This window comes from Gallus gallus, chromosome 9 (assembly GCF_016699485.2).
Source record: "Gallus gallus isolate bGalGal1 chromosome 9, bGalGal1.mat.broiler.GRCg7b, whole genome shotgun sequence".
NCBI lineage: Eukaryota > Metazoa > Chordata > Aves > Galliformes > Phasianidae > Gallus > Gallus gallus.
In genome coordinates, this window is record NC_052540.1 from 15,203,134 (window position 1) to 15,215,374 (window position 12,241).

General features: G+C 46.4%; 1 protein-coding gene across 6 annotated transcripts in view; it reads left to right on the forward strand.

Annotated features, from left to right (window-relative positions):
• Positions 1-12,241, forward strand: part of DIS3L2 (DIS3 like 3'-5' exoribonuclease 2) — a 163,924-nt gene that overhangs the window by 105,002 nt on the left and 46,681 nt on the right. For all 6 annotated transcript variants that reach the window (XM_046898826.1, XM_015291462.4, XM_025153427.3 and 3 more), the window contains 2 exons: positions 4,383-4,490; positions 8,306-8,539. In XM_046898826.1, the coding sequence (XP_046754782.1) occupies positions 4,383-4,490; positions 8,306-8,539 (342 nt within the window). The remainder of the gene's footprint in view (positions 1-4,382; positions 4,491-8,305; positions 8,540-12,241) is intronic.

Sequence of the window (12,241 nt, forward strand, 5' to 3'; positions counted from 1 at the left end):
TTCACATCCCCTTATCTCCAATTACTCTTCACCTACCTTGGCCTCTCGGCCAGGGATAGTGTTTTGCCCCCTCTTCTGCCCTGCAGAGAATGTGTTTTAAGAGTACAAACCGGGTTAGATTATTAAAGCACGGTGTTGGTCAGTATTTTAATTGCAATAGGTGAAAAGGAGCGAGAGGATGGGCAAAGGAAAGCAGCCAGCAGTCTGAAACAAGATGGTAGTGTGACTCTTGTAGAAAATATGCTTTCCTTTGATGGAATTGTTTCCTAAGACAGCTGTGATTCTGCTAGAGGTTAGCACCATGCTAATCCTCCCAAAGAAGTTAAGTAAGCCACATATTTAATTTTCCTGAGCCATGTATCCAGAAGGGGAGTTATTGTGTAATTGCTAGCGGTCTATTTAATAAAAGTCAAAAGTTTTTGAAATAAGAGTGTATCAGGTTTTAAGAAGCAAGAAAACCTAAACAGTTTCCTCCTTTTTTGGCACATCCCGTAGTGTTATTTTAGGTGTGAAGCAGCTCGAGTGAGAGGTCAGCCATAAATCTGTGTAATATTTTATTGGTACTGTTTTATACTCGAGATCAAAGATGTGATCTGTAAGCCTATCTCCACGCTGAGTCCCAGGACTTCGAGGCATTCACTTCTGACACCAGCAGGTTGTCGGGGTGTTGATATTTTGATAATCTCGGGCTGAGTAACCAAGAGTTGCTCAAAATCTGAATTCATGGAAGTGTTGATATAACTCTTAAGCAGAAATCTTGGCTCATAAACAAATTGCCTATTTCCTCTGAGTGTCTGTTAGTGTGTAAGCAATAGGCTTGCTGGGCCCGCCCCATTGTTAGACCTTGGCACCCTCCTCCTGGCGCTGGGGTGGGCGCTCCGGGTTAATGCAGTCCCTCCCCATAGGATCCACGGGAGAGATGGGGTCACCCCAAGAGCCAGCAGTGGTTGTACCAACCAGTAGGGCAGTTGCAGAATGGGATTATTTGAGGTGAGCAAAACTGTCCGTGTGGCTTTTTGAAAATGAGGAGTTTGTTCTCTTTTTCCCTGCTGGTCTGATTGATTTTTTTTCCCCCTCTGTTGCTTGCAAAGCTGCTCCAGCAAGTCCAGTGAGCAGAGCCACCTTGGCTACTGGGCTCTGCACTTGGCCACTGAGTGTCGTGGCTGCAGCAGATGGTTCTGATTTCAGAGGCAGTGTGAAGTTTTATCACCCCAGTACATGTGCTCCCAAGGAACAAATCTGAGGCTGGAAACTCACACTTGGATGCTGGAAATGCTTTGCTAGCCTAAGAGGCAAAGCAACAACAAAAAAATACAGCCCAAAGGGCTCTTGCAAGCAGGAGGTTGGATAGATATTCCTGTGCCTGAAGTGACTCCTCCATCTGAGATCTGCCTGTTAAGTGCATTTTAGGCCATGGTAAGAAGCCCAGGTGTTTTATAACCCCAGGGTGATGATGCTGTAGGAAATACCCTGCAGTGCCTTGTCCAACTTTGGCTTTCCCTTTACCTGGCCATGGGAGGGGCTGGAGCTCTGCTGCTCTGGCCAGGTGTAGCAGCAGTGGGCCTAAGGAAATTTCACACAGAGAGAAATGTGGTCTGATTTGAACTGCAGACTCAGAGCTGTGAGCCTGGTGGATATCAGCCTTTTGCTGGAAGAAGTGCCCATTCCGTATCTCTTGGGCCCTGCTAGGCTGGTGGGAAGAGATGGTGTCTTTTATTGGTCTGGCTGAGAGACGGGCTTGGAAACCAGACAGCACAGGCCTTTCTACAGCCCTTGAGTTTCGGATATGTTCAGTAGAAAGGATTTCCCAGGGGCTGCAGGTCCTTTATTTCTATGGTGAAAGTTTTTTCCCTAGCCCTTCTGGACTCCCCTAGCTGCACTTCTAGGTCCAGCTACTTTTACACACCCCCTGCTCCCAGCTTTTTTGAGGTGGTGCCATGGAGCCCTGCTGTTTTGTAAATCTTCCATGGGCGTTACAGACGTACTTAGGGAAATCTCCTCTCATCCCGCGTCTCCTTCAGAAAGAGATGAAAATAATCCTATTGCAGCGGTTCCTCCAGGCAGCCCCTGGGATAACATCTCACTCTCTGAATTTGACACAATTGTGATGTCTTTGTACGTTAAGTGCTGGCCTTGCAACTACTAAGAATCCTTTTTGACTGTGACTGAATCACACTGAGGATCAGGCCAGAAGAGGAAATTCCTGCTGTCTTTGGAGGCTTCTTGCATAGGCTGTGTTAAGTTGATTTGCCTGAAGTTTCTCCCCTGTAAAATGAGGGTGACGTGGGTTGGAGCTTCTCCATTTAACAGTAGGTTTGTTACAGCTAATTGCTCGGTGAGCACTTAGCGCTGTAATTATGATCTGAGTTAAAGCTTTGCTTGTGTTTCACATCATTGAAAGCCCTTCCGTAGAATTACAGCCTCTTGAATTGGATATTAATCCTGCTCAAGTACACTTGAAACGCGCATCCTGTTGTTTCACTCGGGCTGTTCTTCGTGGATGGGCGTTCATGTTTCACGTCGGCGTTTAGCTGGCAGACTGTTATTGCTTCAGGAGAAGTGAAGGGAGAGGTTGTGCTGAGGCATGAGAATATTCAATAAGTACAGAACAGCATCTCTGGGAACCAAAAAATGAACCATAAGGCGGATGGAGAGAGGTGGAGGCAGATGCTGGTAACAGCACCTTAATTTGGATGGGAAAGGGATGGATGGGAGCTTTTATTAAATCGCCAGCACGTTGTTCACTGTGACCTGAGCTTTGGGGTCTCATGGAGGTCATGGGCAATCCTAGACAGGCAGGGATTTCCGATAGTCTAGCAAGCTATTTTCTCTCCTTTCTGCTACAGGCTGGCATCGCTTGGGCTGAATTTATAACCCTGTGGCGTGTGCCCTTCCAGGCAGCATGGCAGCCCTCACGTACCGAATCCGCCAGTTATGAATGTCTGAGTATTGTTAATGTGCTTTGCACAACTGGAATAACAGAGCTGACGGCCTTTGTGTTGCGGGAAACAGCTTATCGTAGTCTGTGCCCTGTGACCTCCCGGCTGAACCGGCGCTGCTGATTCATGTTGAAAGGGGCTCCTTGACAGTCGGAGACCGTACAGTTAACCTCTTGGCATTAATACACAGCGCAATTAGAACGGATTTATGGCCGTCACCCGGTGCCAAACCACAAATGTGATTAAATATTTTAAGAGTCTTTCCTTCAGAGCAAAAGGTAAATATCAACTGTGTGCACCTAAGGAGAAAATGGGCATCCGAGACTTTTTTTTTCTTCTTGCTGTGTTGAAGAGCAGTTGTCCCCTTTGCACCCAGATACAAAGTGCTGGCTGTGAAATCACCGCCTCGGTGCGACAGAGTTTGGAAGAGCTGAGGTTGCTGCTGTTCCTGGGCTGGGTGGCCCAGGAGAGCAATCGAAAGTAAGGTGAATTAAAGAGCTGAAATATCTTCATGGCAAACCTGGCCCTGTAGAGCATTTCTCTCTGTGCTTTTCTGGAAAGCACCAGCCCACGTTACCACTCAGAATAAAACCAAGAAGAGGGTAGTTCTTCTTTGGAGGGCGCTTGCTGCTTCCTTATAAAAGTTAATAACGAGAAGAGAAATGAGAACGTAGAGCTCTAAATAATTAGGTTTGCTTCATTAAACAGCTTCTAAATATTAGCTTTACTGCTGGCTTCACCTGGGAAATAACTCAGGGATGGCAGAAAGACTTGGAGCTCCTCAGCTTTGCTGCAGTGTGAATATGTGATGAGGCACTGGTACGGGCTGCCCAGGGAGGTGGGGGAGTCAGTGTCCCTGGGGGTGTGGAGATGTGGCACTGAGGGTCCTGGTTATAGGCATGGTGGGGATGGGTTGGGGTTGGAGTTGACCATCTTAGAGGTCTTTTCCAGCCTTAATGATTCCATGGTCGTATGTTCTGCGCTTTTGCTTTGCTGCTGCAGTCAGGTGAGTAATATGTAGTTTGGTAATTCAGTGATCGACAGCTGCAGTATTGATTGGTTGTAAGGAATTAGAACGCAAGCTAAAACATCTCTGCCAGGAATTTCTGTTGGCTGACATTTTGTTCAAGCAGAGCTAAACACGGGAAAATAGTAATTGTTCTCCTTCTGTTTGCAAACGCCGTGTTCAGTAGTCACAAAACAGGTGCTTTTGTTTATCTCACCAACGTCTACGCATTCCTGTCTGTGCTGCAAAGCACAGCTCAGTCCTTATTAGAGCCGTGCACACTCCTGTGATGCGTGGGAGAAATTTCATTTACACTTTGCAGAAAGCAGCCTCAGACTTGCGTTACTTGCCTGGTGCAGTCATCAGAGGCAAAGCTCTTCAGGTTCTTACTGACACCACCATGCTTCTTCAGCACTGAGTTTCCTCTTCTCTTCTAGGTGATCCCAATGCTTCCCAAGCTGCTCTGTGAGGAGCTGTGCAGTCTCAATCCCATGCGAGACCGCCTGACGTTCTCTGTGATGTGGAAGGTGACTCCAGAAGGCAAGGTAAGTCGAGCAGCAAAGCAGGCATCCTGCTCATCAGTCCCGCCTCAGTGGCCAGACCCTAACCTTGCCAACAGAGTGGTAAAAATGCCACCCCGTAACTGCCAGCTGGATAGCAAAGGACTTGCTGGAGAACAATAATAGAGGATGTAGGACTGTCCCTATATCTTGTCTTACTAATGACTGGAAAAATCTCACAACGTGGTAGAGAAAGGAAGAGTATTTGTACGAATGCTGGAAATGGAGGGTTTCCAGCTCCATGCCAGGTCACTCATACATTTAATGTCACATCTCCAGCAGCCAGTCACAGCTAATAGTCTGGGACAAGATGTTTCTCCCTGAATCCAACCCTGCATTGCGCTCGCAGGCAGTTGTGCAATGCGGTGGATAAGGATCCCTCTGTGGTCTCCCTGGTAAACAGACTCTTTTATTCCTCATCTGTGCTGCAAATTACGTTGATACATGTAAAGTGTGATAGCACTTCAGCAAAGGCACAGCTCCATCCTCTGCATGCTGTGTTATTCCTGAGGATCAGCTGTGCAGCAAGCTGCCTTCAGCTCTCTCGATTTCTCTCCCTCTCCTACACTCTTAGTAACAACCCCACACTCTCCTCTTTGGTGATCGTTGGGCCCATGCTGCCCTAATGGATACTGAATCTTCTTTTATGCTGTAACAAAATGTGGTTGCAGTCTTGTATCTGTATCTCTCCAGCTTTGGCACTGAAGTGGATTTTATTCACTGTGAAAAACACTCCGCTTCCCATAGCTGCAGCATGATTACTCCTGGGACCTTCTAATTGTAGCTACTTGGTGGGCCTTTTATTGACTCTCAGTGCTCTTTGAACAGTTAATAGTCAAGTCTTAATTAAAATAAGCTTTTAATTAAATTCTGTCTCTTATTCCCTGCAATGTAACCACTATTTGCTTTTCAAATAGTATTTGTACTGACGCTGTATGGCCAGTAAGGAGGCAGGAGGATCACAGCACCAAGCTTTGCCTATGGAGGTGGCTGATCCCAGCAGAAGCAGTGCTCTGGGACATGACCTGGGGAAGCAGACTGCATGTGGGTGTCTGAGCAGCCAGCTTTCTCCTCGGAGGCTTTGCAGGGATGGCAGCCTTGGTTGGGTCAGCTGATGTGAAGAGGAACTTATCTCTGAGGTGGGACAGAATAGATCTGCGTTTCCCTTCTGAGCTCCCACTGTCACTGCTCCAAAGCAAGTTAAGTCCAGAGCCTGTGCATCTCCCAGGGGAAAGCCATGCACATTCCTCTCTTGAATGCAGCTGTTAAGTTGGTGGTGTTTTTGTTTATTGTTTCTTATAGAAAGGTAATGCCAGGCTCAGCCCTCCTTGGCAACAGGCACTTGCTTGTTTTTATGGCTTTTGCATTCTGCAGTTGTCATCAGGAGTGTAACAGCAGGAGTGTAACAGAATTTTGCCTGAGCAGCGCTCCATGTAGCTCCGTGGACTCCAGTGGGGCAGTGTGGCATGATGTGTCTGGGATGACTTTCCAAGGGCAAAGGCATTAACTGTATTGCTGAGCCTGTGCTGTTCTTCAGATGCAGAGCTGGGCGTTTTTAGGAACGGCATAGCACGTTCCTGTTGGGATGCAGTCAACAGAAAGATATTTGTAAACAAATGATGTAACTCTTCTTCTTGTTACTGCCTGCTGGTGTTTGAAGCACAACCCTGAATGTAGCCTGCCTGAGATTTGACATTCTCGTTGTGTTCCTGGGGCCCAATATGCTGCATCTCTCATCTTACAAGGAAGTGAGTGGAGCTCCGAAATATTTGGCCTCTTCTGAGCAAGCAGAAAAATAAGATTTTGTTGAAAGCTTCAAGTTCAGGCAGCAAAGTGGAAATCCGGTCCATTGCCTCCTGCAAGGAACAGAGCAAGTTCTTGGAAATCAATGGCAGAAAGCACCGTGTATCTTCAGACCTGGCTCCCACTGCTAGCCCAGGGACTGGAGAAAGTGCTCCTTCTCAGGGAGTTTGGAGCATATGAAAGTGAGAGCCAGAACTGATAGTGCCGTTTGGTGCAGAAGTTAATAGCAGGAGATGGAGCAGCTGCAGGGAAATAGGAGCAGCATCTGGAGGCGTTTGAACAGCAAGTTGAAAAGTGTTGCCTATTGCAATGAGAGGTTCCGTAGAAGTGCTCAGCTCAAGTGAAGGCTGCTCAGCCTTTCTCAGCAAGGAATGGCACCTTCTTGGTGCCTGACTACCATCCGTGCTCTGTAAGTCCGAGGTATCTGTTACCAGCTAACTAATAATCTCAAAAGTCAATCTCAAAGGGCGGAGCAGCTTCTTCCACATCACAGACCTTGCTTGTCTAACATCAGGAGATTTTGGGGATCTGGCAGGTGTCATCAGACGTTGCTGACCTTCCAGGTATGGATTCCCCCATCAGTGCAAGAAGCCAGACCACACTGAATGGGATTGTAGCAGAGCATGGAACAGGTGCTGCCAAGACTTCTGCAGTGCCTTTCTGACCAGCTTTGTGCCTTTCTCTTCCTCTGTTTGTCCCTGTGTGTAGGTAGGGGTCACACGCACAATAACCCTGAGCTGAGGGTCTGAGCACCTTACATCACAAGGCATCACTTGCTGTATCCCATCCATCGGGACACTTCCTGATTGAAAATGAACTTAAATGCCCTGAGACTTTTAGAGATCTGAGCTGTACTGTACTTATGTTAGGGGGCACGGGGGGTGGGGGGTGGGGGGAGAGGGTGTAGGCAGCAAAGGTATCTTGGGGTTCAGTCCTTTCTTTTAAAGAAAAAAAGCAGTGTCCTTCAAGAGTCTGTTTTACAGATGGCTGTGCTTCACAGACACTGTCACTTGCAGAATTTACCTTATTCTTTTGAGCTGATGAAGGTGTAAGGTGGCACTTGTACCTAAGGTAGAATTACAATTCTCCACTCGTCCTCTGAGCACTTGTGCTTTGAATGGGTGATCACAGACTGCATCCCTCTCCAGAGCCCTCCTCCTGCCGGTGCTCTTGACTTTTCTGAAGAGCCTTCAGCCCTTTGTCCCTCTGCACCTTCTCACTGGTTAGACGAGCTTTTGAGCTCTTATATATCCTTTCTGTGCTAAGGAATAATTTTGAATTGCTACTTTCACACTGGTTTCCTCTTATGGAGCTTAAAATGAAAGTGACTTCTGGTTAAATTAGTTTAAATTTTGTAAGCGATTTTTCCATGATTTTCATGGAATGGAATTATTTGGGAGCTTAAAACACTTCCTGGCTTGTGTTCGGGCCTCACGCCATAGGCTTGTTAGGAGAAATAAGGGGTCAGTGACTGTCCATCTTTCCTCCAGGCCCACCAAAATCCTACTCAAGCATTTTCACAAGTGCCAGTCAGACACTGCAGTCCCTGTAGCTTTGTGTGGATGTGACCACACAACAGTCTTTTAGGACCAGCCCCTCATGCCCCGCTGTTTAGATTTTAACTGAGGAGGTGAAATGCAGTCTGCAGTTTTCAGATAAGAGATCCTTCTTTGCATGTGCAGGTATCTCTGTCTCTTGCCACTCCTGCATTTATCAAGCTTTGAGTCTGCTGGCTGATTTCTGCTATGGGAATCCGGGTAGGGGGAGAAGACTAGGGCCATTTCCAATGTGAAAGAAAGACTTTGTCATGCCTATACACATCACTAGACACTAGAGAATCTAAAGAGCCTTCTGGTTGCCTCAGTGTGAGAAGATCTTCACTCAACAGTGAAAATCGGTGGTGAGGTCTGTTGTCATTCTTTCCACTGTTGGTACAACCTCTCAAGCTTTTGCGCAGTGGAAGCCTTTAGATCTGCCTATGCTTTCCTGTGTTGCAGATCCTGGACGAATGGTTTGGGAGGACAGTCATCTGCTCCTGCGCAAAGCTGAGCTACGACCACGCACAGAGCATGATAGAAAACCCCGGGAAGGTGTTCTCACCCGAAGAACTGCCCCCTATCTCCCCTCAGCACTCAGTAGCTGAGATCCAACAAGCTGTGCTGAATCTGCATCACATCGCCCGGCACCTCCGCAAGCAGCGCTTCATCGACGGTGCTCTGCGCCTGGACCAGGTGGGATTTGCTACTGTATTCCTTTAGGATTTCCTGGTAGATTAAAAGCTCCGAGGGAAAGGTAGGCTGGAACAGGAAGTTGAGTTTGTGTGCTGATGCCATCTTAAAAATAGCATCCAATTATGTGCCAAAAGCACCAAGTAGGATGAAAAGGAAAATAAAAAAGCTGTTTTTTGAGGAGTGGTCCGTCTTCCAGTATTTTTCAGAATCCTGAAACTATGGCAAACTTGGTAAGTAACTTGTACAGCAAAACCAGTCACAGCAGTGTCATTCGGATATCCTTAGTGCACATCACGCTGTGAACAATTATCCTCCACATTTGTTCCTGTGTTTGCAATACTTCTGTTTTCCACCACTTTCATAGCAGTGATCTGGACAGGGAAAATGACTAAAATGTTACCTAAGCTAACATATATAAGGGAGTGTGGTTCAGAGGGAAGAAATGTGAGCGAGGAGGTTTTGTGTCTGGGACAGTTTAAGTAGTCTTGTGTTGGTTGTAAAGTAGGAATGACACACACAACAAGTAGATCCAGATATTTTAAATTACTTCAGCAAAAAAAAAAAAACTCTGCATTTGTGATGTTCTGCTGCTCTGAGGTGGCTGTGGATGGGTTTTGTGGATAGGAGATTCCTGTAATTTATAGAACCCAATGGCCTTCCTGACCAGGAGACAAAGTCATCTCTTAATATAAGGAAGCTCTATTGTTTTATATTGCAAAAGGAGCATGAGTCAACACAATCATATTGCTGAGAAAGGAGCTAGCGTACTGAGATGTATAAACAGGACTATTGTATGTAAGAGGTATGTTGCAATTCTTCCATTTTATTCAGGGCTGTAGTATTGTCTCCAGTTGCGGGAAGGTACTGTCTGATTGTAGAGAGGGAGAGCAACCAGTGTCTGTAGTCAGGGCACTTCCTTGACACAGTGTGTGGCTTAATCTGGTGGAGCTGCTGTGAGGAGGAGGCAGTGCAGTGTCACCATTCCAGGGCAGACAGGATGAGACATCTGTGTCTTGAATTTCAGAGGTGGGGGTTATACTTTAAGATGAATGTTCTGGTGTAAGAGTTGTGGTGGCCAAGGCTGTTTTGCCTGCACGCATTGAAGGTCCTTAAGGACTGGTTAGGAACGCGCAAGTAAGCCTGGAGCCAAGAGCTTTTGGTCAGGGTCCTCTCTTGCTTGAAAGAAACAATCTGTTCATAAACTACTTTTGGAAATCAGACTTTCATTTTGAAATCATGCAGAGCTTACATAAAACTTTTTAGGAACAGAGGTTTACCTCATTGATGTTCATCATGCAGTGGCTTTTGTTTCCAAGCACGCTGAGTGCTAGAGAAACGCAGTTTGCATTACACAAGTCATTACACAAGCTTAGTGTTGTGCTGAACAGACACCCTATGTGCTTGACTTTAGTACCTGTTATCAAACTAACCTCAGGATACGTTTTAAAACGCTTGTGACATTTTAAATGGGAGGATTTGGCCAGGGAAGCATCCTGTTCCAGTGATACCCCGTAACAGATTAGCGGTGTTTTATTTTGCTCTGTGCTTTTGTGGAGGAGCCATGAAAGAGAAGGTATTGAAGCATCACTTGTGAGATTTGAGTTAAAAACCTCTTCTGCTTCTACTTTCAAAGGGGCTGGTTCCCAGTCAGCCTGCTTCCTAGGTGGTGTGATGAAGTGGGTTATGCTTCACAAGAGGCATTTCACACTGTACGGAATCTGTCTCCCCTGGCAAAAGTGTCAGGGTGAAAGTAATGGTCCTTGAGAAGGAGTATATTTTAGTTCAAGGAATACTCTCACTGTATTTACTCTTTTCAAGTACTGCCGTGCTAACTATGTTTGATAAACTACATCCTCCTCAACGCATGGGAAAAGCTGTTATTGTAAGGCCTGGATAAAAGCAGTATGTGAGGGGTGTGTATGTGGACACGTCCAGTGTATATGGTGGGACAAAGCAGTGTGTAACTAGCAGTAGAATGAGATTAGTCTGTCTCCCTTTGTTCCCCCACTTTGAGTTCCCATGGATGCAGCTCTGCTCTGGGTCTGACTTCCAGCCTCAGGGGTGGGCCTGAATGGGAAACACACCTTTCTAATCTCTGGACCTCTCACTGATTTCCTGTTGAGTAATGTCAATCCTGAACAATGGAAGACAAACTCCAGCAGGAAACTAGGGGCAATGAATTATCAGATTCCAAATAAATATGTGAGGAAAGGAAATGATCGTCCCATAGAATTAAGGGAGGGGGTGGCTGGGCATGGGTGACTCCTGTGCTGTTTTTTTTCCAAGGGATGTGAGCCCTCTTCCTATACATTGCGTTATGTTTGAGTTCTGCCTTGGGGTGATGAACAGTGATGAGTTTTTTTCCTAACTCCCACCCTGCCATTTTTCAGCATGACCTGCTCTTGTGCTTCCTGTTAGTATGAAGAAAATCATTAGGAGAAGAGTTTCCCTTCCTGCTTTGCCACTGGCCGTGGTGGCGTTGGGCTGTTGCTCTCCCTGCCTGCCTCAGTTTCCCGTTAGCGATGATATTTATTTCCCCTGTAACATCCATATAATTTAGGATTGATTCCCCAAAACTAAGAACATCTCTCTTTTGAAGCAATTCACGTTGGATTTTAGGAAAAGTTTCATCCCAGAAATAGCGGTGGTGCACTGACACAGACTGCCCAGGGAGATGGGGGAGTCACCATCCCTGGAGGCGTTCAAGGACTGAGGAGTTGTGGCACTGAGGCACGTGGTCAGTGGGCACGGTGGGGATGGGTTGACATTTGGACTTAGTGATCTTTGTGATCTTTTCCAACCTTGATGATTGCGTGTTGCGGTGAGAGGAAGGTTTCCTGTCTGAACATTACTGCTGCATTTTTGTGATCTAATGCAAGAGCAGCATTTGCTTGCCCATAGTTCTCCTTCAGCAGTAATTTTAGAAGCAGGAATCTCTGTAGCTCAACGGTTAAAGAATATTTTTTTGGACAATGTAGGAATAGCACATCTGAATCACTCAGCAAACCTTGAGAAAAATTACAGATGTAGTGGATGGTCTCGAAAGCTAAACGTTTGTTAATGCATTATCACTATAGGGCTGTGAAATGTTGAATTCCTGCCCCACTTTGGTCCTGCCCATGGCAACCCGTAGACCTGCCACTCTTCTTTTTCCTTATTTCCTCTCAGAGGTCTTTCAGAGGGGAATCCACCTCCATTGGACCTTGAGTCTGAGGACCCTCTGTGCAACCTGAGCCACTTGTCTGATGCTCTATGGGATCTTGCTGTTCCCATAGCCCTCTTCTGGGCCTTTTTCCCTAGCATATACTTATATGGCATATATGCTGGCTTGCTAGCTTCAGAAAGCAGCTGAGCACCAATTTGTAAAGGCTTAGATTCTTTGCACCTTCAGCAGCTAAGGGGCTTACAAAACTTTGTCCACACAAACAGAGATGAATGTATTTCTTTTCTTTCTCCTTTGGAGCTGCAGCTTTGAGATGTAAAGGCAGGAGTTACTTTATGCTGTGGCTTTGAGCCAAAGTGTTCAGGTATTTATGGCATCATCTGCTCCTGGCCCTGCCCCGGACCACAAAGTGCCACCCCTCTGCTGTCCTCTTGTAGCTCTCAGTGCGCCCGTGCTATAAAGTGGAGCAGGGATTTGACCTGGTTTAAAAACCAAAGTGAGCACTCCTCACAACTTTTCTTTTTTTCCTGGCCGTGTTA